The sequence below is a fragment of the Carassius gibelio genome, chromosome A16 (genome assembly GCF_023724105.1).
Source record: "Carassius gibelio isolate Cgi1373 ecotype wild population from Czech Republic chromosome A16, carGib1.2-hapl.c, whole genome shotgun sequence".
NCBI lineage: Eukaryota > Metazoa > Chordata > Actinopteri > Cypriniformes > Cyprinidae > Carassius > Carassius gibelio.
Genome location: NC_068386.1, coordinates 22,229,151 through 22,254,272, shown reverse-complemented (window position 1 = coordinate 22,254,272; position 25,122 = coordinate 22,229,151). Strand labels below are relative to the sequence as shown.

General features: G+C 36.1%; 1 protein-coding gene across 1 annotated transcript in view; it reads right to left on the bottom strand.

Moving 5' to 3' along the window:
* Window positions 1-25,122, bottom strand: part of LOC128030092 (glutamate receptor ionotropic, kainate 2-like) — a 241,745-nt gene that overhangs the window by 184,934 nt on the left and 31,689 nt on the right. Inside the window, exons 2-3 of the mRNA XM_052617592.1 lie at window positions 11,845-12,012; window positions 11,059-11,316 (exon numbers count right to left, since the gene is read on the bottom strand). Of these exons, the coding sequence (XP_052473552.1) occupies window positions 11,059-11,316; window positions 11,845-12,012 (426 nt within the window). The remainder of the gene's footprint in view (window positions 1-11,058; window positions 11,317-11,844; window positions 12,013-25,122) is intronic.

Sequence of the window (25,122 nt, the reverse complement as noted above, 5' to 3'; positions counted from 1 at the left end):
CTTTGGCCGTAAGGGGTACTGTCACAGACAGCCGTCTAAACGTCCCAGGGGCAACTCCTGTGGAAATGGTAGAGTTGGTACTTAGTGCTCGCCATGATTCTGGCCTGCACTCCCCTCAGCATGGCAGAGTGGGTATACTGTTCCCCATAGCGCCCCCTAGAGGACGCAGTTCGAAGTAACCATGGTTCCCTGAGTAGGGAACGAGACACCGCGTCCTCTAGCTCCTTGCCATGCTTTGGACGCAAGCTTCAGACGAAGAAGTGAATGACGTGTTCTCCCGGTGCCTGTTTATAGTCGTGCCGGTAGTAACGTCAGAGGCTGTAAGTTTTTTTCAATGTATGCTTCAGACATGGGTCATGACGAGGTGTTACGCATAGAGCCCCCCTATAGGACTCAGTATCTCGTTCCCTACTCAAGGAATCATGGTTACATTCGTAACCTGAGACGTTCTTCCTGAAGGGAAAAGGAACAAAACAAGTTCTGCTGAGAGCTAGCTGCCTAACAATTTGCATGAAAATAATTTAATAAATTACTTGATTAAATAAAATTTGACCAAGCTGGCAGTTTTGCTGATTGGGCTGGTTGGCCATCTAATCTTTAAGCCTGACCATTAGACAAGCCCCAGTTCATGAAAATATGCACCTTATCTTACGAAACAATTCCATAATGATGCTGGTTTTCAGCGACGGCATCCTGGTTTTTATCATTGTTGCGCAGATGTGAAAATGCAAGAACTAAGAAGGCAATTAACCCACCAATCAATACTAATGGATTTTTACACTTAATAATATTTACAATAATGAAATAAAATGAACAATGCTTAAAATGCACACACTGTAGCAGCATAGATTATTTAAATTTTGTGCACTGATCAGAAGTTTTTGATAACTAATAAAGCTTTGTGTGTCACTGAGGCAGATGTTATCTTTTACCCTTTTGTATAAATGAAAAAATATATGTGGTGACCTTTATTGAGTGTGCCTAATACCTTCCAGCCTTATGTTGATTCATATTTAACAAAGCAAATGTATTTCATCAGCTCAAATTTTTTTTAATACCGCCTGGAAGACCCAGTTCATGCAAAATGCAGGTGATAAATATCCACAGAGAGACAGCATTGTTCAAAATAAAATAAATAAATAAATTAATTAATTAATTAATTTAGTAAAAATTAAAATGATGTTCTGTCTGACCTGTAATCCTATGTGGTTGTCTGGTCCTCCTCCAGAAGAGTGCTGCTATGAGGTAGTGATGTGAGATGAATACTGCTTCCCTATGGCATTAATTGAATATGAATGTGAAAGCTGACTTCTAACTCAAAGCTCTGAGCTCTCCAGACAGGAAGGTCAAGGTTAATATATCCTTGACTATATTTATGTGTGTCTGAATGTGCAGAGCAAATTGATCAAGATTAAAATCATGTCACAGGCATGACAAAATGCAAAGGTTTTACACTTTGAAGAAATATCTACACCCCCATTTTCTCATTAATACCAGAGGCATTCTGAGATCTGGAAAACATTTGAAAACTTCATCCTTTGAGGATAAAAGCTCCTTCTGTTAAGTTAAGATCTGACTTGGATGTGATGTAGAAATGAGTGTATATCTAATGTATTCTTATGCATTTTGTTCAACTGATTTGACATCAGATTCTGGCATTCGTTTTTTTTTTTTTTTTTTTTTTTAGCCTGCCTTTTCAAAGGGAAATACAGGACACTGTTATATGTGTCTGTCTTTCACTGCTATACGCCTAACTGGTGATCCGTTAACGTTAAATGAGTAAATTGGTAAAATAATTATGAATTGATTGAATGATTTTGCATTGAAAACCATAGTGTTACAGAGGTGAGGTGGATTTGATATGCACAATGATTTATTTGCATATGATTTAGCCTAACACTATCATATTAATGTTTTAATTTATAAAGTTTGATGTAAAATATTAAAGTAAAACAGCCAGTAGGTGGAAGCAAGTTGCAAGTTATCTTTAGAGACATTTAATTAATTAGCCGTTTGAATGAATGATTTAGTGAGGAATAAAGTGAATCATTCAATACAAAGACTGTTCTGTGTTGCTTGTAGAGGACACTTATGGTTTTGTTTGGATTCACTCAAAATTGACTTCATTATAATGATTTTATACTACATTTCAGTAAACATTTGCAATGGTCCAGATATTTGGAAAATGCTGTTCCTCATGTGATAATGCTTAACTTTATGAAATTGTATAATCTCAGAGAAACATAAAATGTGATAAACCTCACAAACCCATCAACCTTTTCAATGACATGCATGAAACAAAAAGCTGCTAATATGTTTTCAAAGAAACTACATGACAAAAAAAAGCAAAATATTGCATGCAGATTACTTACTTAACAATTACTTAACAATTACCTGCAATATAATGATATAATATAAAATACAATATAAGAATTCTAAGCTTCCTATCACTGTTTATAAGTCCTATACAACAGGTTTAAATCCATCCAAGGTTAAAAAACATTGTCATTTTGTCAAAATATCATTTTAAAATTACCTCAATTCTCAGAGATCCCCAAACGGTTCGCGCGAAGCTGTTCAAAAGATTCAGTTTCCTTAAACCCCACCTTTCGGTAGCATACTGTGTTCTGATTGGTCAACTAACATAGTCAGTTTTGATTGGTTGTTCCGCACACAACTTCACAGTAAACAATGCGTTAGCATCTCTTTGGGGTGAATTATGTCTTATTCCTCTCATGGCAAAGCAAACAGTAAAATAAAAAACTTAAACAGTCTCGCTGCTTTTTCTTCTGTGTGGGTGTATTCAAGCCGTGCGCTTCAGTTTGAATCTGAATAGCCCATTCAGCGCGGGGGTGTTTTCACATTAGATATAATGAAGGGAGATGTGAAAAACGGACATCGCGTTGTTTTCATATGGATTACTTTATCACAGAATATTTTCGGCAGCACTTGTTTAGTTTTAAAGTAGACATGTCAAGCTTTCTATAGATATCTCTATCATGTCTCTTTGTTGAGTATTCACGGAGATACACTTCATTTTAATGACGTGTTTGTAAATGAAGATCAGCGCAGAGAAAGGCTGCAGACAGCACACATACCGATAAGACACTCGGGAGAAAACAAACACATAACTATATAATCATACTTACAGGTTGTGATTCGGAGATGCTTGTTGGTCTAAATAAAGTTGGTAATGAACCCTCTTTTATGGCCAAACGCTTTGAAAATTCCGCCTTGAACTCACCAAGATTAGAAAAGCAGTCATCAGTGAAATGTTGTGAACACAACAAAATGGATTTGTTGTACTGCTCTGGTATTGTGGTAAAAATTAATTTTAGCCATTGGTTTTTCTGATCTTCATTCTTTGGCAGTGAAAATAAAACAAACTTGTCTTTACAATTAAAAACGCACCGTCTCCTCGACATGATGCTATCACACCAGCCAGAGCGTCTGTGTGTGGCAGGTCAGAGTTTCATTTCTCCCAAGACGGTAGGCGGAGATTATTATGCAAAGTGTTCCTAGTGACGTACATAGAGATGGGCAAAAGGTTTGAAATCTAAAACGACTCATTTCAGCAATTTAGAGTCGACTCCTTATTTTAGAAGCCAATAACTTTATAAATCGTGTACTTTTTGGTTTAATTACTTTGCACATTGTTTACACTGATGGACAGCTACATCATACACTGTGATACAGGTAATTTTTGATTTCCCATCTGTGTGGCTCTTTAACGTTAATGGATCGCTAGGTAGGCGCAAAGTAGTGACAGACAGACACATATAATGTTGTCCTGTATGGAAAGATGTTACCCCAGCTGACAGTTATCCATTTTCACCTGTACAAGTGAACGCTGAGCATCGGCAGTAGGCACTTTGGAATGACATTACCGCCCCTCTTCAACTGATTGGCTAGAGGAGGAGCTGTCAATCAAGAACTAGTGGACCAATGAAGATGTTTAAGCCTCAACATTTGGAAGAAGAAGTGCAGAACGTGGAAACGAGTGAAGTGAAAAACTGCATAAGCTACAAAAAAATACAAATATGAGCAGAAAATGTCTGAGATCATAAGAAAATAGAGAAATATAATTAAGGAAAACATGATTTTGTGTGCAAGTCGGATAATTTTGCAATATTATTTCAGTTTTGTGCAATATGATTTTGAATTAGTTTAAAGTTTTGATTCACACTAATTATTTTTTTCATCCGAAACGATTGTTTGCTATTCTGAAAAATCTTCTTTTTTTTTTACATTTTAGTTTCATGCTTGTTTTTGTTTTTTTATCCGTGACAGCGATACATTTGGTGGGAATCTGATCCCATACAGATGTTCATGTTTACTGATTACAAGTGTGAATGTGATTTGAGAGCTCAAGATTTAAAATGAATTACAATTTCAGTTAGTCTAGAATTACAATTTAATTTAATTAGTCTGTTCTTTACACAAAGCCATCATATGAATTATGACGTCCAATAGAGTGAATTATAAGATTTGTTATATCCTTCATATCTCTGTATATTAATCTTCGTAGCACAGGCTAAGGATCACTGTGTATTTAATTCATAGTGCTATGCAGAGTAAGTTTTTTTTTTTTATTATTCCTGAATACTACGGCTAGATAACCTTACTGAGAAAAAAAACTGTATTTGTCCTATTGTTTTGCTTTTTATCTAAATAAATAAAATACAGTTTTGGTATGGAGCCCCGCACATGACATGCAGGAAAAAATAGTAGGCTAAATCGTGTGCATGATTTACTAATTCGTTCCCTCAATGTACTAAAATGTGCAAACAATTACTATTGCGTTCCCACGATTTACTATTTCGTTCACTTGATTTATAAATTGTGCGCATGATTTTCTAATTCGTTCCCTCGATTTGCTAAATCGTGCGCATGAACGTAATAGTAATCATGTTTACGTTTTAGTACAGTGAGGGAACGTATTATTAAATCGTGCGCACAATGTATTTATTTTCTTTAATGTCATGTGCGGGGCTACGTATTTTGGACCAGTTTTCGTAGGGAATATTTACTGAAATGTAAGGTCTGTAATTTTGCAAGCACTTGTTGTAATTATTCTTTTAATTTGTTGTTATATTGCCTTCTTTATTACCTGAGCTGTAATTAATAGTATTATTATTTTATTTTAATTTGTTTTTAGGCATTACATCCTTATGGCAAAAACTATTGTATAAATTCCTCATTGCAACATGATTGTTGATTTTTTTTTTACTGTGGGACGATTCAAAATTTATCAGCATTATGCAACTAATGCTGTTGGCTAAGCTTAATTTACTGAACCCGGAATATTCCTTTAAGACTGTCACATAATTAATGTATGAAGCTTTTCTTTTGGGGCATTTAGCAACTTTTTAATCAGTTACTCTTGCAAATGCATGTTGATTTGTAAACACTGTTCCTCTCTGCTAATGCGGTTTGTCCAGGAATTGCATATGCATAACCTATTAATGTGATTCCCTTGTCAAATTAAATAATTGAGCAACATTTGTTTTGTGCATTGCAGACACACTGTTAGACAGCTCACATTTGCTTTTATAATTCATATATCAAAGTTTAAATTACCAGAGCTCTTTAGCTGACACATCCTGCTAATAGAGTTAATTTTACTCACATCAACAGTGGTGCTTGTATAAATGAGCTAGGTTAAACCTAGGTTTGATTCCTTTGTTTAACACTGAACAGTATGTGCTTTGTCTAAAGATTATTTACTGGTATGAAGTTCCATAATGAACTTTATCTTCCATGAAGCCATTCCCCTGGACAATGAAAAAAAGTTTTTTTATATTGTGAAAAAAGTTATATACACTAAGAAAAATCACTGAAGGTTTTTTTGTGGACCCCAAAATCATTATTCTATGACATCATTTAAAAAAAAACTTTTGGAACATTTATTTTTAAGAATATGTCATGTAAAAATAAATAAATTAAAAAAAAAATGTCCCCTGCCATTCTTTTCTAACACAATATTGAATTTAACAGCTGAGCAGTGTTGACAGAGCTTTGTGTTGCAGGCTGCCAGTCCACTTCTGCCATTTCAGAGCTAAGCCATTAGGGAACGTTATTATGACTATTGATTTGCTTGTTTGCATTCATTCATGAAGTTTTTGGTGGAGTGAAAGACTCCAGTTGTGATTTTGAGGCAGCGTTTAGAATAGATACCGCTTGTGGAATCAGCGTGTGATCATTTAACCATTTTCCTGTCCATTCTACTGTTATTATTTTTAGCTGCATTACTACCTAGCCCATTATTTTTATTTTTTTGGCATCCAACACTAATAAATAAATAAATAAGAATCATCATGGACAAAAAGGATTTTGTTAAAAAGCAAGATAATGTGAAATATAGAAAATAATGAGATACTAAGTCATAACTATGAGGGAAAAGGTCAGAATTATGAGATACTATGTTGAAATTATGAGAAACCATATAAAATTAAGAGATAATAAGTCACAATCATGAGATAAAAAAATCTGCTAAGTGACAATTATGAGATAATTGTGTTTTAAGTTTTTTTTATTTTTTTTATTCTATCTTTTATGTCATAATTATGTATTTTTATCTAATAATTTTAACTTTTTAATCACATAATTGACTTAGGGCCAGATTTACTAACAGCTTGCATCAGTGCAAACCTTTTGGCATTTAAAAACTTTCCACTCCCTCAGTGTGTCTCACAATTAGTACTTTTAGTACAATTTTGACTTTGTAGATCATATTTACACTATGCATAGTTGTGAATTACTGCATTTTGTTTCTTATTTGGTGGAAATAAGCTTCTATAGTTTTTGAACCAGTGAATTATTAAATTGCTCACTCATGAATAAAGTCACTTGATTTGTTCCAGGATAATTTAAACATTTTTTAATTTTTTTTTTACAAATCGGTTGAGTGAGTGATTAAGTGACTCTCAAAAAGACAACATTGTAACCACCTCTTTACACTGGGCATCAGGGATGTAGTGGAGGCTAAACTCACGTAAACGCCGTTTACGCACCTCCCAAAATTCGGAAATAGAGTTTACCCACCTCCAAAGTGCGTTCATCCACCTCTAAATAGCCTACAGTTCCTATGACATTTTAAATTAAGCTTATGTCGTTTTAGTTTCATATTGTTCATTATTAGTTTCATAGGTTGTTTGTTGTTAAAGTCGAAGTCTTTCATATTGCGCTGCAACTTGTAAGTGTTGACCAATTAATTGCGGTGTTGCCAGTACTGGGAAGTTCGGATCATTTTACTGACTCAGATCTTTGAGTCTCGTTCAGCAAAATGAACTAATCTTTTCTCTTTCCGTCTCTATGGGACTGACAGGAAGAATAAAAGACTCGGACCTCACCTGTCGATTCAGAGCCCATGTGTTGTGTAATGCGCATGTGCGGTCAACACAAAATGAACGACTCACTCTCTGAGACAACTCGGTAGTCCTGAGTCATATTAAAGATTCGTTCAAAATGAACGACACATAACTGACTGCATCAAGATTCAAAAATGAATATCCGACAATTAATAAAAATAATAATAATAATAACGTTCGTTATTTTGAATAGAAATCATCACTCATACAGCAGCCATTCATCTCATCTCCGGTTTATTTGTGTTCGTATACATACAAGATCCACGATCCGCCAGGGCTATAGTCCAATGGTGCGCACATTTGAATAGATAATAATTTTATTACATGTTTGTAAAATATTTCATCATACAGAATAACATTTCTATTCATTTTATACTGATTTATGTGATCTGAAGAGTTAAAAAAGCTTACAGAGCTAGCGATTACTCTCCTCTTATTGAGCCGCGTCAGCTATGACATCATTAGTTTGTAAAGCTGTCAATCCTCTCACGTGAACCACGTGACCAAAAGGATGTCCTTCTGCAATGAAGCTGTCTGAGTCATTGGAGTCTGTGTCATTGATAAAATATATGAAAGACAAAAGTAAAAAAAAATTATTTGATTCCAGTTTGTTAAATGTGAATATGTTCTAGTGTCTTCTCTCCTCTGTGACAGTCAACTGAATATCTTTGAGTTGTGGACAAAACGAGACATTTAAGGACCATTCCTGGGCTTTTGGGGAAACACTGATCCACATTTTTTTGACATATTATAGACGAAACAACTAACCGATTAACTGAGAAAATATTCAACAGATTAATCGACTATTAAAATAATCCAAAATGACTAATCATTACGTACAAGTGCATTGCATTGGAACCCCTGGATAGAAATCACCCTCTCTATTCGTCTTTAAAAAAAAAAAATTTTCTCTGTTTTATCATTTAGTAAACTTTATGGATTTCAACCTTATTATTCCTTCTTGAGTCTCTTTAACAATAACTTAGATTAATTGAATAGTGATTGTGTGACCTATATGAGGGAATAATCAGTGATTCCCTTGGTAGTAATATCAAATGATTGCCTATAGTGATGTCATCAAGATACACATACACTGGTAGGCAGTGGCCCACCTTACCGTGACAACGATGTGGTCACCCAGAATTTTTAGTTTACCCACCTCTGCTGGGCATGGTAGAAATCAATTTAACTGAAAACAGCACAATGTGACCAATATAAAATACACATTTAACTAGATGCAAATAGAAATATCTTTGTGTTTTTCTATTTATTAACATGTTCTTAAAGGATTACTTCATCAAAAAATCTAAATTATGTCATTAATAACTCACTCTCATGTCGTTCCAAACCAGTAAGACCTCCATTTATCTTCAGAACACAGTTTAAGATATTTTAGATTTAGTCCGAGAGCTTTCTGTCCCTCCATTGAAGCTGTGTGTACGGTATACTGTCCATGTCCAGAAAGGTAAGAAAAACATCATCAAAGTAGTCCATGTGACATCAGAGGGTCAGTTAGAATTTTTTGAAGCATTGAAAATACATTTTGGTCCAAAAATAGCAAAAACTATGACTTTATTCATCATGGTCTTCTCTTCCGGGTCTGTGGGGGAACTGAATCGTTTTAAATGGTGTGGGTCTCCAATACGCATTAATCCACAAATGACTTAAGCTGTTAACTTTTTTAATGTGGCTGACACTACCTCTGAGTTAAAACAAACCAATATCCCGGAGTAGTTCCTTAGTTCCTTAGTTCATTGAAGTTTACCCGCGCTCATAACATTAGCACAGAAATCAGTTCAGAATCAATCACCAAAAGAATCAGTTCGGTTCAGATGCTCTGTGTGTCATTCTGCTTCACACTGAATCACACATGTGCAGTATCATCAGCTCCTCAGTTCTCAAATCGGACGCATCCAACAGAAACGGTTCTTGACTCGAGAATGAGTCAATCGTTCGTTCGTTATCTGGCTTGGCTCGGTGTTCATCTTCAGTTCTCTCTTCACAGCGCAACCGTTTTAAACGATCCAGTTTAATTTGGTGAACTGGTTCAAAAAGATCCGGTTACATCGAATGATTCGTTCGCGAACATGATATCACAAACTGCTTTGTTTTGAACTCTCTCCCAACAAACACGGAAGAGAAGACATTGATGAATAAAGAGTTATTAATGACATAATTTAGATTTTTCGATGAACTAACCCTTTAAAGCATTTCAGTCTGTATGTCAAATAAAGATGGCTTTTTTGTAGCTTTTCAATGAAATGTAATGGGGAGAAATGTATAATTAGTTGTTTTATAATGCACCATATGGGAAATTCAATAATAAGTAATAATTTATGTAACACTTATTTTAGGGTCTCTTAACTAGTTGCTTATTAGCAAGCATATTACTAGAATATTAACCATTTATTAGTACTAATAAACTCTTTCCCCTCCAGCATCTTTTTTTTAAGTTGCCAGCCAGCACAAGCCATTTTAATGATTTTCACAAAATAATTGATGGCCTACAATATATTTTGCTGTATGAATATTGGAATATACCATACACCAAAATAAAGATAAAAGCCTCTACTTTTAAACAAAAATATCAGTTTTATTCTATCTTAAAGCATTCTTTTTTATCAACACTTGAATATAGGTTTCATAAAAATTTATAATTTTGAGCAAAAACTACATCTGGATAATATTCAGTATGATTATCAAAGTATAAATCCAGTAAATAGCTTCCATCAACACCTCCAAAGTTTGCACAGCCATAAACCACTTTCTGGAAGATCATTTTACTCCACAACTTTATGCAGTTGTCATTTATATGCTGTATATTGCTGATAATCACATAATTTATCATATGCATCTGTTTACATAAGAGAACACTCGTTTTTCTGTCCTGTTCATGTGTGTTTTTGTTCGAGAGGTTTTGTACTCGTTCAGATGTGTAATAGCGCCCCCAAGTGTATAACAGTGAAAACATGAAAAGACGTAAAAAAAACAACTTGTCAAAGGTGAGGAAGCGTCGTCTTCTAAATGACGAGATAACTCGTCAATGGCGGGACAAGAATTAAGCACATATAATTGATTTATTCTACATCCCTAATCCTACCCAATACCTAAACTTAACAACTAGCTTACTAACGATTAATAAGCAGCAAATTAGGAATTTATTGAGGGAAAACTCATAGTTAATAGCGAATAAGTGTTGCCTATTCTAAAGTGTTTCCATTACGGATATCAGTGAATAATACAGATTTGATAGGGAAATTAGCTTTTCATCGTTTAACTAAACAGACAGTTTGAGTTCCAATAATATTAAAAATCATTAGTAAGTCTAAGCAATGTGCCTCAGTGCTACATTTATATGAACAGAGTGTCACAGAATAATAGTGTGTTGTTGCCTTGCAGAGTTGTGAATAAAGCTGACTAAATGCTTTGGGAAATCTGGCAGTAAATCCTCTAGTTGGCAATTTGCTCCTGAGGCGACCTCTGGCATATGGCATATGTACCCCACACTGTGGTAGCACTTGCTGCCTACTGTTCTAACACTGCCTGTCAACCAGGGAGGTTTGGCCATACTGTAGGCCAGACGGAGACCAGGGAATGGTGCACAGTCCAGGCCAAAGGGTCAGTCTGCCTAAGGAAGGCTGAAGAACAATCACAACACACTATGAGCACTAAAGCGTCGAACTCTCACCTGTGCTGTCATCGTAAACCACAGTGACCATTTTCCACTTGAAGAAGTGAACCAAATCTAAAATGGCTCTGCTGAGGGAGGAGAAGTCTGGGTAAAGGCTGACGTAGAAGGAGTCGCGGTTGTCTGACGCTTGGTGCTTCCATTTGGTCTGGATGTGCGGCACCCCCAGAGCATTACAAATGGACTGCACCGCGTTGGCCGAAGAACTGTGGGAGGGACCAAAGATGGCCGCCACACCCAGAGAGAGCTGGTCACAAGCTGGAAACAGAGGACGAAATGGTCATTTGCATTGTTTTATTCTGTTATTCTGTTATAATAGAAACACCAGAGCCCAATTCATAGTTACTCACAGTTTCCAAAATAAAATTGTAACACTTCTATATAACTTCTATAGTTTTTTTGCCAAAGCCACTGTTTTAATTGTCTCTTTGTAATCTTTAAATAAACTGGCATGGGAAAAAAAGCACAGTTCCAACAGCAGCGGCTAATGGAGTGCATAATCATTATAAGAAAATTCTGATGTTTCCCCAGCGTGTAAATAAAATATGATTACAGTCTGCGAACCTGTCTCAGGGGTATCAGTAGTTCACTGAATCACCCTTTCTGACTCATTACCTAAAACCAATCAGTTATCTCTGCATGTGCACCAGACAGCAACTGATTTTCCCCTGTGGTTAAATGAATTCAATCTAAAGCCTATGTGCCTCTTCATATATCTCACAGCACATTTGTTTCTAATCATGTAGGGTCTCGCTGAAGACAGCTGATAGCTGGAGATGGCATTACCTTTTCTGGAGGCCTCAAAACTGTCATGGATGTTTATCCTTTGGATGTCGTATGTGAGTGTGGTGTTTGGCAGTAAAGTTCTGTTCCTGTTGATTGTGTTTAAAGCAAACTTAAAGGCAAGTTCTTCAGCACCAGATGGGCCACTTTCGATGGATTCAAATATCCCCCCTAAGAAAGAAAGAGAGAAAAAAAAGAGAAAAATAGTTTTATTGACCGGTTACCTTCTTGGCTCTGGTTTCCATAGAAAACCACAAGAAAAATATCACATTGACAACTAAATGAAAATGTATTTTAGTTTCAATTGGTATTAAATGAAAATAGAGTGTTTTGACCCAGTAGGACTTCACTAAATCTTTAAATGTAATGTCATAACTTCTAATGTCTTTGAATTATGGTTCAAGTTAACTGCTGATTGCACTAACATGCATTTATAGTAAACTAAAATATACATGAATGCATTTTTTATTGAAACTTGTGTGCTTGTATGTCATGTATTTGTACAGTACATATTAATACATACAGTACATATTTGTAATTGGACATTTGTAATGACAAGTACACTACAAATGCAAATTTGATAATTCAAATGAACACTTTTTTTTCACAAAACAAATTAATTTACCTTTGAGGTAGAAACACTGTAATGCACAAGTAGAAATATCAGCATAAATAAAAGAACAGGGAAATATGTGATATGGCATCAAAGTGCAATGGATTACAAAGAACAGTGTTATGTAATAAGTTGGATGAGGAAAAATAAACGACCGTTTGATTTTGACCCAACCTATTTGAGCATATAATAGATATATATCCAAGCTCCTTACAGAAGGTATGTTTTTGAGTGCTAGCTACACAACAGCTTTCACTTTGTGAGTTTGCTTGACAGGCTTTATATAAATGGATGCCTTTAGTGTTGGGGACTGATGTGTTCTGATTGGCTGGCGAATCAATCACTCAAGCCCTGGGGAGCAGTGAAGCACAGCATGGAGAGATTGAAGTGTTTTGCTTGGGTCAGTCAGCAGTTTGCCCCTGTTGACTCACCATATGTTAGACTAGAGCTCGATTCAGTGTTTTACTTACACTCGCTGGAGGCTCCATCATTTAAATGGCCCCTCAAGACAGTACAAATAAAAGCATTTCACCGGTCTTTACACGACTCTCTACTGTCCAACGTGTGGGACAAGAACAAGTTTTAGTAATTGTTGTTGTTTCAAACATCATAGCATACTGCAAAAAAATTAAAAAAACCCCGGCAAAAAACAAACCAAGTGCAATAAACGTATTGAAAGGATGTTTTCTTCACCAATATTGTTATTAGCCTTTAGTTAAGAAGTTAACAACAATTTGACACCTGAATGTACTTATAAAGAAAATGTCCAAATCTTTTTCTGTAAATGTATTCTTATATAAATATATATATATATATATATATATATATATGAAGTGAAAAAAAAAAAAAAACATGAGTTGGTTTGTGAAAAGTAAAAATAACTGCAGATGAAGAGAGGAAGAAGAAAGTAAATGACTAGAGAGTGGGTGGAACAAAACCACAAAAAAAGAGAAGAGGAATACAAGATAACATAATCAAACAACCTCTCTGTCTGGATTTACTAAAATACTGTATGAGCAAAATATATTTTTCTAGTTGGCAATGTGTAGTCCAGTTTAAAATTGTGTCTGAGGTTTGTGTTACTGTTTTCACTACCATCGTGGTTACTTCCCTTAAAAGTACCTGATCAGACAATGCCTGATGTAATGAGCATAGCTTGTCCATTATGATCATTATAGTGAAACACAATAATGTATTGTAATGATTAAACAGAGTATTCATCCATCAGTATGACTGAGTTATATTTTCTGACATTCAGCTTTTACACAGCACTCATGTATAGATCATATATATATATATATATATATATATATATATATAAATATATATATATATATATATATATATATATATATATATATATATATATATATATATATATATATATATATATAAATAACGTTGGATGTATACTCATCAAATTTCAAAAAATGTTTTTAGTTTTTTTTTTCAAAAATGATGCTTATTTTCTGTGTATGCTTAAAATCATCACTTTATATTTATACTGAGCTGTGATCTAGAATCATATACATACGTAATACATTTCTGTATGAAAACAAAGTTAAGGTTACTAAATGTCATCAACTAATATTATAACAAAGAGACTAGGGAGGTAACAACAAGGTTACCCTCAGGAAAAGCATTCGTACATGTTAAATATCCATCATCCATCTCGTAACTCATAGGGCTAGCGCTGACATTGATAAACTGGGACATGTAGGACATAATGAATCAATTTCCTTTGGGGAAATGTCAGTCTCTCAAAGAGATCTCTCAAGTACCTGGCACATATTTTTTCTGGGTTTTTGTATAGTCATTCTATCTATAAAAAGTTTCAAATTACATGTAATTTACAGATTGACCATTCTAATCCTCCATCTCTTTTTATTTCAATGGCGCGAGTTGTCACACATTTTACTCCATTGGATATTTCTCTGTTAGGTTTATGTTAAAACGTCCATTTCAGAATAGACACCTACCTTTAAGGCTTAAAGGAATTGGCACGTTGGCACAATATACAGGGAACATGCCATTAAATAGCCTGTTATAGGACATATAGAAACATTTAAACAGTAAAACAATAAAATAAAAAAAAAACTGTTTTGGACAAATGTTGTAATCTATTAATCAATTGAATAAGGTTATAGCAACAAATAAATATACGTTTTTACAAAAAGACCTGATCTTGGCAGGGAAATTCTATTAATGTTACTGGATTTGTTTAGAACTTTGAGAGAACATTGCCAGAACTTTTCGGAAAAGGTTCCCTGTTAGCCGGGCTAATATACATTTATACATCCCATACCAGCATGTAAAAAAAAGCCACCGTTTTTCAATATCCAAGTGATTGCTTAAAAATAATAATCAGTTTTATCTTATGAAAGTGAAAACATACAAAATGATATTCTTGTAGACTGACTAACAGATGAGCATATTATTTTCTGTTTGCTATTGCTATCTCTCTACAACACAGTCCTAGGGAATCTTCTTCATCTAGTATTGTCAGAAGTTAACTTTGATGAATATTATTGATGGTATTATTGGCGATGTGTTTACTAGATGCTGTCCCAGGAGGTGGTGGGAAGGAACCAGGTGGAGCTGCTGAATTGGGGTGAGATTTATCTAGGGAGACATAAGAGGATTTTAGAGGGAAACAGATGAGGGGTGTGAAATCTCATCCACTTAAATGTTGATTCATGTTGTTTTTATCATAAGTTCAACCCTTCTTTTATAGCTTATTGAAATGTGCTGAGAATTGATAGCAGAAAGTCTGCTGGTCTTCACAGCTGTGGACCAGAAAGATCATACTGGTAGACAAGCATTTGTGCTGGACCAGTATCAATCTAGCAATAATCACCAAGACCAGCATGGAAATTTATTCAATTATCCACCAGGACGGGATCAGAAAATACATAAATGTATTTTGAACTAGAGATAATTACAGGATATGAAAGGTATTCATTTCTCCAGCCCACTACAGATGAAATTTATATTCTTCAGAGTTTCACTTCACAGCTCTCAGAAATAATTTTAAAGGGATACTCCACCCCAAAATGAAAATTTTGTCATTAATCACTTACCCCCATGTCTTTTTAAACCCATAAAAGCTTAGTTCAACTTTGGAACACAATTTAAGATATTTTGGATGAAAACCGGGAGGCTTGTGACTGTCCCATTAACAGGCAAGTAAATTACACTGTAAAGGTCCAGAAAATAGTCTAGAATAGTCCATTTGCCATCAGTGGTTCAAACACAATGTAATAAAGAGACGAGAATACTTTTTTTACACGAAGAAAACAAAAACAATGACTTTATTCAACAATTTGTCTCCTCTGTCTCTCTCCGTATCACCGAAGTACCATTTTGAAGATTATGAACTGAACCCAAGGACTATTACAGAAATAAAAAAGGTGAAAGTTAATTTTAGTACACTACACCAAAATGTGACAAAACAGGACTTTTTGTTTTGCTTTGTTTTGTTGTAATTGTATAGTATCATGTTCAGCAGCACTAAACGCATAGGAAAGCATTTTTGTACACACAGGATGTGTGCATTAAAATTAGTAAGCCAACACACACACAGATACAGGCCACTTTCACACTACAGTGAAAAAAGCCAGATGGACCACAAATAAATGCAACAGAATCCTTAGACAAACTTTTACTGTATATTCAAAATAGTATTTTTTTTTTCTTGACAGGACATTAAAAACACAAACACTAAGTGATAATCTATAGTAAAACGAGTCACACCAAAAAAATGTGCACGCTTATTATAATTATTATAATAATCTGCAGACAGCGGTAAAAGTTTTAATTGAGTTAGCTGGTGAGCGAGCTTTCAGTAAGACTTATATATATGCGCAGAGATCTAAAGGTGAAACATCTATCTCAACATTCAAGAGGACGTGGAAAAAAGTTACACAGATAAATTAATTACTAAGCTAGTTTTGGTTTGATGTATCTAAATACTCGTAAATATAATTTGTGTGAAAAAAGAATAAACAATGCAAATTTTAATAGAACAACTTCAGTGAAACAACACTAGTCTTGGACTTATGTGGATGTAACCTCACACACAAAAAAAAGTATTCAGTTATGGATGTCATTGTGAAAGTGGCTTGCACTGGGGAGTTACCAAGATATCTGGCTGGTCATGTGACACTGTTGTAAACACACTGTAGGGATACCCTTATGCAGAATAAAACTGCTTTAAAACTGCTCCATAAGTTTTTCAACTTTAACAGTATGCCCAGGTAAATCCCAGTACAGCACTTCCATCCAGTTGCCATTTAAAATACAATGTTGGTGTTGTTGCAACAAATGTTGGTAATCATGAAGCTTAATAGAACTATTTTTTTAATTAATTGCATGTATTAATAATTTCTCTGCCTCTAGGAAACTCCAGCGTATTTTGTAACAAAGAACCAAATTAGTTGTATTTGAGAAATGGCCTGTTTCTTACTCCAGCTGTCACAAAATCACTCGCCCTCACCATCTGCCTATCCCTGTTTTCCTCATTATTATAATCACTGCTACATCTTTACTAAAGACTTACTTTGAACAATATCACCACAGTGGGATAGTCGCCTGAAAATGTTTTGTTTTTAAGCTAAACTTCTAGAAAGCTCTATGTCTATGGCAAAATCAAGCAAACAAAACGCATGGTACCTTAAGTTAGGTAGACCTTGTGTGACAGAACAAACTAAATAGACTCGATGGTTAAATTCACCATCTCCAAACACACCGCTTGCACACATTTGTACTATTCACTTAGCTTTCAAGAAAAAAAATAAAGAAATAAATCACACAGTTATGAATGCACCAGGGAATAGAAGACAGCCTCCAAAAAAAAATGACTTTGAGTCCAATGCAACATACTGGCATTAACACAGCTCATTTTGTAACTGTTGAGGTGAGCTTTTGGCTTACGTTTTGTGCAGCAGCACTTTGTTAATATGCTTCCGAATAAATCTTATTATGGTTTTCTTTACTTTCCATTTCTTTGGTCTTTAGCAGATCAATTTGCTTAACAATGATAAGAATCCCTCCAGCTTAACTCATCCACCTTGGGCCAATTTACAGAAAGCTGGGATTGTGCAGCCTTCTCCATTTTTAATGAAGATTATTTTTGAACTTGGCCCGTGGTGTATTGATTTACCACTAGCGGTCATGTGTTTGAAATGATCTTGAATGAAGATGAGGATAGGAAGATGTGGCTGGATGTGGTTTTCTTTCATTTCTAATAAGTTTTGGCCCATAACCCATCAGTATTTTGAAATAATCCTTTCCCATTTAAGAGATCGGCCTTGGATCGAATGAGTTATGAGTTATCAGCTTTGATTTAGGTTTGTGTGGTGAATGCTCACTCTCAGGCTGGGCGGCCGATATAAATTGAGACATAAGGTTTTGCATTAGAGGTGGTCTGTGGGGGCTTTTTGTCGGTTGGAGATCAATTGTGATTTTTTAATTCTGGGGAAGAAGTCTTTCAGCTTGGATCCCCAAAGTACAGTATAGTATCTGTTGACATTTCTTTTACCTGCCTCAAGAAATCCTAAACCCTCAGTCTCTATAAAAAAGGCTCCACGACAAAGCGAATGTTCTCCTCCTGGTTTATCTTGAAAGAAAACATAAAGAGAAAAATGCTACATTTCATCCCACAACTGTCCCAGAACCACCTTGACAGGCACATAGTTTGAATCTTTTCTAGGCCCACAGTCACTTCTTTTAAGCTTGAAAAAAGTAAAGATCCAAAAGACGGCACACAGGGGATCTGCCTCAATCTATACGTCGAAACTATTCTGGGAACATTTGTTGTCTTGTTCAGAATTAATTTCCCTGTGAACTGGGGCCAATATTCTACTTATTCATTTGAATATGTTCCAGTGCAGCCAAGAAAATTTAAACTTTTGCACTTTTGTTGTGGAGACCGCTATAAGTTTCCTCGCAAATTAGTATTTTGTGACTTATGAACTTGTAAAGGGAGTGTTTTGGGCAAGAGGAACGCTGCAGAACGCGTACTTCTGATAATGAAAAAACAAAGGATAGCAAATCAAACTGACAGAAATTCTATTTTCTTGTGGCGAAAACAAATGTCAACTGTGCACTGAATTACAATGGAAAGCTAAGATGGTTCAAGCGTTTAAGAGATAAAGCATGGAACTGTGAGGCTCAGCTACAACAAACACATCTGAAGAGAAGGATCATTTCTCTCCAGCTGCTTACAGAGCCGGAAAACATCAGGAGGTGTGTGTGCGGCCAATATATCTGTGTCTTCCTATTTAATGAAGTATGACGAACTTGACAAAAACTCTGTCGCTATGCAGACTCTTGGTAACAAGAAGATGGCCTCGCACTTGCACGGATGGCTCCTATTGGTCAGTCTCCCTGACAAAGTGAATGGACCATGGCGACGCTTTGTGACTAATAGACTCCGGATCAGCCTCAAGGTCACGGCCAGGTGGGTTCCATGGCAACAGAGGAATCTTTATCAAACCGTTGACCGGTTGAAGCGAGCCACTGCTTCTAGAAGGTTCTTTGGGAATCTTTGAGATGGAACAAAGTCTGATGGATGTGGTGAAATGAGGGAGCTGTCTCAGTAATTAACTTGTTCCCTGGGTTTTTCAGACGGGAACAGATGAGAGAAAGTGTTAACCCTTTCCCGTCTGCACACATGCCTGGCTAGTCTACCGTGTGTATGGACCCTGATTAAATACAGGAAAAGCGGCCATGGCGACCACATTCATGTCAATCCTACTTAGTTTAGCCCCTTTTACACTGCCATTCTGGCAAATACAGGGGTAAAAGAGCCGCGCGATAACGCGTGTCATCACTTTGACACGGAATTAGATATGCCTTTTGTTCAGACAGCGCTCATCCCGGGTCGAACTCCGCAATGTTACTAGGTCCCCAACCCGGGTTCAATTCGGTAATCAATCCCGGGACGTGGTTGCTTTCACACAGAAGCCGACCCGGCAATGATCCGGAAATATTGCGGGTCCGACGTTACAGCTCGATTCCATATTTCACCAGTTCACATGTTCATTTAAAAGATACGAGGGGTTGAGGAATCAGATACAGATTGCTTGTTATCTGTAGAGGAGGGTGTTGTGCACGGGGGGCAACTCAAGATCACAGTTTCCACCCTGGACAAAACTAAAGAACAGTGTGGGTGAGAATGAAGGATGAAAACCATATAACTAGTTTTCTGCTGTTATAATAAGCAGGATTTTGTGCAACTGGTACTGAATTCTTCAATTATACAATCTGGGTTAAATGTGTATAAATCCGGCATTATCTATTAATGTAACTGGCACTGGAAGTAATGCTCAAGGCTGCTTTCTGGCAAACAGTCATATGCATTAAATATCATGCGTTTCCCGGGTCCTTAAAAAGAAATACATTACTGAAAGAGCAATATAGATCAGCAAGACCAATATAAGTCATCAAATATTTGGTCATTTTAAAATGATCAGAATTATTGTGCTACTCAATAGCTATTAGAAAACATGAGCAAAACTTCTCTTGCTGCTGGATGAAACTGTGAGTTTCCAATCCACCGGAGTGGTTTCATAGACACTGTGACATTTATTTCAGGTTTGCAGAGCGATGACCTGTGCTCCAGTCTTCTCTCCTCAAGACAAGATAAGATATCCAAGGCTCACACTTTGCAATGGTTGAGCTATAACTCCTACACAACCCAAGTTAAGTGTCAATCATTTCTAAAAACAGTAGGAAACAGCCATATATATGTATATATACTGTAAACTATACTTTAGAACAGTTTGGGGTGTAATAAATAGATTTCTTTGAACTTAATCAAATAACCAAACAATTTTTAAAATATACGCAAATGGAATCAGTTGTTTTAAATTGTAATAATTATAGTACTGTACATTTGATCAAATAAATGCTGCCTTGGTGAACATAAGAGACTTGAAAAACATTTGACAATTTTACTGAGTTAACTTTTGTACAGCAAACATTATCTCAAAATGGGTCTTGCCATGTAACTTTTGTGAAGCCTTAACTAAACTAAAAATGGCTCCAAATATCTGCATACCATGATATGCAAGAAAAACTGTCTATAATGAATTATAGTAACAGTGGACACTGTAAGCACTGACCACAGGTTGGATTTTATCAGGCTTGAGAGACTCATTTCTCTGGATGCAACAGTGACCAGTTGTTTTACTCTCAACACAATTTAAGAGAAACAAAATAAAGACAATCCGCTCTCTTTTTTTTAAACTCTGTAACGATATGAACTTCCTATTCATCGGGAAGAAGGAGGCGGGAACCGGCGCACAATCAATAACATAATTTTAATATTCAAAGTAAATACAAAACGGCGCGTCAGCCCCTCACGGCGACTGACGCGCACAAATAAAAAGTAAACACATAAAATAATGTCCCAGGCCTGGTACTCTCTCGTCCTTCACTATAGGCGCTCCAGTTTTATATCCTTCCATCTCCTACGTGGGACTCGATACTAGCGGTGGGGCTCAGGTGTAGCTCATCTCCAATCACTACACCTGGCCTCACTCCTCGTTCCCAGGCCTCTCGGCCCCGCCCCACTCGCCACAAACTCATTACATGATCAGATTGGCAAACACTTGCCTGAAAAGCAAAAATGCTAATTTTCACAATAGCATGTGACCTCCTCACAGCACATGTGGTGTCCAGTTATCATTTATCACATAAAAAATGGTGTTCCACGCATCCCAAAAATTCACACACTGTATATCACAGAAGAAGAGCACTAGGCTATTTTTCTGTTCCAAACATACTCTTTCCTTTCCTCCTTTTAATCAGTTTTGTTTATTCTTCTGCGTTGCTCCATCCACTTTCTCTCCATGTCTATCTGCCACCAGGTCTTTCCAATCCCATTCAGTGAGCACAAAAGCCAGCCACCAGTGTGTGTTAATGTACCCTAGCGTGAGCTGAGCAGACAGACAGCCTGATACACCGCATCAAAGATTTGCTAAAAAAAAAATCTAAAGTGCTTCTCAAGAGAATAACAAAATAGCCTCGGAAGTAAGCGGTGACAGTAACTGATTATAAATATTCATAAAGGCTTTTAAAAGTGAGTAATCACTTTTGCTGTTCTGCATAATGCTGCTTATTTATTCAAACGCAGGGACGCATGGGGAGAAAGGACGCAGTTTGAGCGCGCAAGGAGAGTGTTCTTGTGAGTGTGGTGAGCTGAGGAGATAAAAGCACACATGTGTGTTTGTATGTGTGTGTTTCGAAAACGATGTTTGGATATTCGGTGACGAGAGACAGTGAGCGTTTGTGTGATGGGAGGTATGTCACAGACACATTATGGGTGATAATTTATGAGGACGCAGCAGCATCTAATTAGGCCTCACACTCTGTCGGAGTGACATCAACATCTGAGCATGTCTGTTGAGTGCTATTGAAACACACACACATTCACTATCCAGTCTTTCACTCTGTGTTTTTATATATTTATACTTACTGTATATTTAGAGATAATGATATAGTCATGATTTACTTCAAAATATTCACAGTCTACATTAAGATATAATAAAATGTTTATCTATTTATTCATCTTTACAACTATATTTTCTGATTTATCTATCACTATATATTACGCATGTACTGTATTATATATAAAATATGTATTTCATAGCTCTAAGAAAAATCTGACTTTTACAAATAACAATCTTTCTTTTTTTCATTTCACTTAAAAAAATACAAATAAAAACCATAAGCATACAAAAGAATTATGAATACATTTCATAAATATAATCTCACAGTGTCATCCAGGACATCAGGTTTTAACATGGGTTTGCGAAATGGATATGGATTTTTTTGCTTGTTTGTTTTCTCTCATTAAGTATAAGCACTCAGCTCTGGCTTCACTCACAGCTGCTGTGTGCGGTTCTCTCCTCATTGAACACTGCAGCTAGAGAGAGCCAGTCCTGCTGGATGCCTGTCTGGAAATAGCACTCTTTTTTTTCTAGGGTGAATGAAATAAATGAAAGTCCTTGCAGCACTATTACTGCCACAATCAATATCACACTGCAGTCACACAAAAGAGTTTGCATTAGACATCACCCACACATGCTCAGAAACACTATGATAGGCCTATAATATACATTCATGGAAGCAACTTGCTGACTACATAGCAGTAAGTATGATGCTTTCCCTCTATATGTCTCAGAATAAAACTACACAACTGCAGTCTGTAACCCTAAATACAACAAGCCATGTCCCTTCACATTCTCGCAGTTCGGGCTACCACATATTGCATTGCTAAAATGAACAGGACAGTCTTTAAACTAAGCAAAACCATGCCATCTGATTCACACACATCAAGATCATGAAGTGCTTCTCAAGATGTGCTATTAAAACATATCTTAATGCATTCTACTTTCTGATACTGGTTGCATCCCTGATAAGTTAGCTGCTGTTTAAAGCAATTGCTTTTATCCTTAGAGATTTTTTTCTCCTCTTAGTTTTACTAAAAATATGACAGTTGCCATTAGCAAGATTACAGTAATGCATGTCCTGCTTGTAAAGTTCTGCAGTGACATCAGGTAAATTTCTTTCAGTCGTTTCTTAATTTGAGAGGACTATAGCTATTGTATTCATGCATACATGCTTTTATGATTTATACAATTTGTTCAGAAAAGAAGACAGATCTGTTCTATGGACATGTCATGAAGAAAAGTATTGAGTTTGATTTTCAGGGATGATATTTAACATTTATTGATAATAATTCACTGAATTTGAGCTTGAAAGAAGTTTTAATTGATTAAATTAATACATTTATTACATGAATTACATTACATGAACCTTATTTAATTATTTTCTGTTTATCATTATTTCAAATGACACGAGTATAAAAAAAAAAAAATGCTGGGGATCAAATCACTTAATAACAATATTAAACCAGGCATATTTAATGATTTTAACAGCAGTTCTGCATACCTGTTCAGATGTTTATATAATTGTGCTCTTGTTCATTAATGTTTCATGCGTGTGGTGCATGATGCATTCAACACACTGACATAATCTAAAATCTAAAAGATTGGAAAAATACCAACAGCATATAATGACAAAGACAGTGCTTGCTGCAGTCAAGCTCAGACCCTATAATATGTAATCCAATGGCTCACTGTGATCTTTTAGTCGTAAGTTCACATCAGTTACACTCCGCATTCAGCCGTGCAGACCTTACTCATTCACGGCTCCACCTATCAATCAATAAATGCCTCCACCAATACACAAAGTCAATCAATCAATCACCCCAGAGCTCCTAAACCTAAAATACAGCACTCAATCTAATGTCCAGTGCTCTTCAACCTGAGTCTATAGATTGTCTAGAGACAGAAAAAAAGACATCTAACTGATCACAGAGACTCTTTACATCGCAACGATGACATCTCAGGAGAAGTGTTATGGGCATCATATATGGGACAAGGTTGTGATTATTTATAGAATGGCTAAAAATATTGGACAGTATGGTTTATGGCACAGTTTGTTGTAATCCAGATGGAGTTGGAAAGTAATGCTGCTGGGTTCAGAGTACTGTAGGTCACTCACATACAATTTTACACATTATATTTCAAGGGTCTGCAGAGGATTTTGCAAGCATTTAGGTTCGTGGATCTACGTACACATTGTTGGTCAAAAGTTTGGAATAATTATAATTTTTTGAACGAAGTCTTATATGCTTACCAAGGCTGCATCTATTAGGTCAAAAATACAGCAAAACATTAATATTATGAAATATTGAAATATATATATATATATATATAGGAGTGGGTGTGTGAGAGGAGGGGCGCTGGATGAGTCAGGGCTGGGGGCGTGTGATGGGGCACACCTGATGCAAATGGAGCCTCGTCACATGCACACTGGTGTCCTCGTCGGTCCAGGAAGGGTGTGTTGAAGGACTCCCGCGCCACCAGAGACGTGAGCTGCTGGGCCCGCGATCCGGATTGATTCCCTGCCAGCGCCGCGGCCATCGAGAGTGATGCGGCCGCTAGAGGAAGCTGCCGCCCCTCGCGCCCCGGACCGAAGAGGGGAGCACGTGCGGCCGCTGGACTCCATGAACACTGCAGCACGACGAGGACACCAGGTCTCCTGTTTGTTTTGGACACTCTCCCCCCCTTGGCCACTTATTTCCCTGTTTTCCATTTTGTTAAAAACGCCACGACCACTGTCTGTCATTTGCTCCTCCCACCTCTATCTATCTTGTTTAAAAAAAAAAAAAAAAAAACCTTTGTGTGAAACTGTATTTACTGAGTACACACTAAATCTGTAATGAATCAATGACAAAAAATTGGCTTTTAAGTATGAAAAAAAAAATCATTGCAAAATTAGCTTTAGAAGTCTGATGCTTATTTTATTTAAAATCATTAAACAAAGTCATTCATTCATCAATTTCTGTCCATTACAAATGAATTAATTTGATCTACACATGCAACAAACAGACATATTTGGTTATGGTTAATGTATGTCTTGAGCCATGAGTACTGCTTTAAAAAAACAAATGCCATTTAAAGCTTTGGATATTTTTTTTTTTTTTTTTTCCGAAATTTCACTAGGCTATAGTTAGAAAATATGGTTAATCATGTTAATATTTATTATCATAAATAATGATAATAAATTGTAATACACTGTTTATAATATTCTGT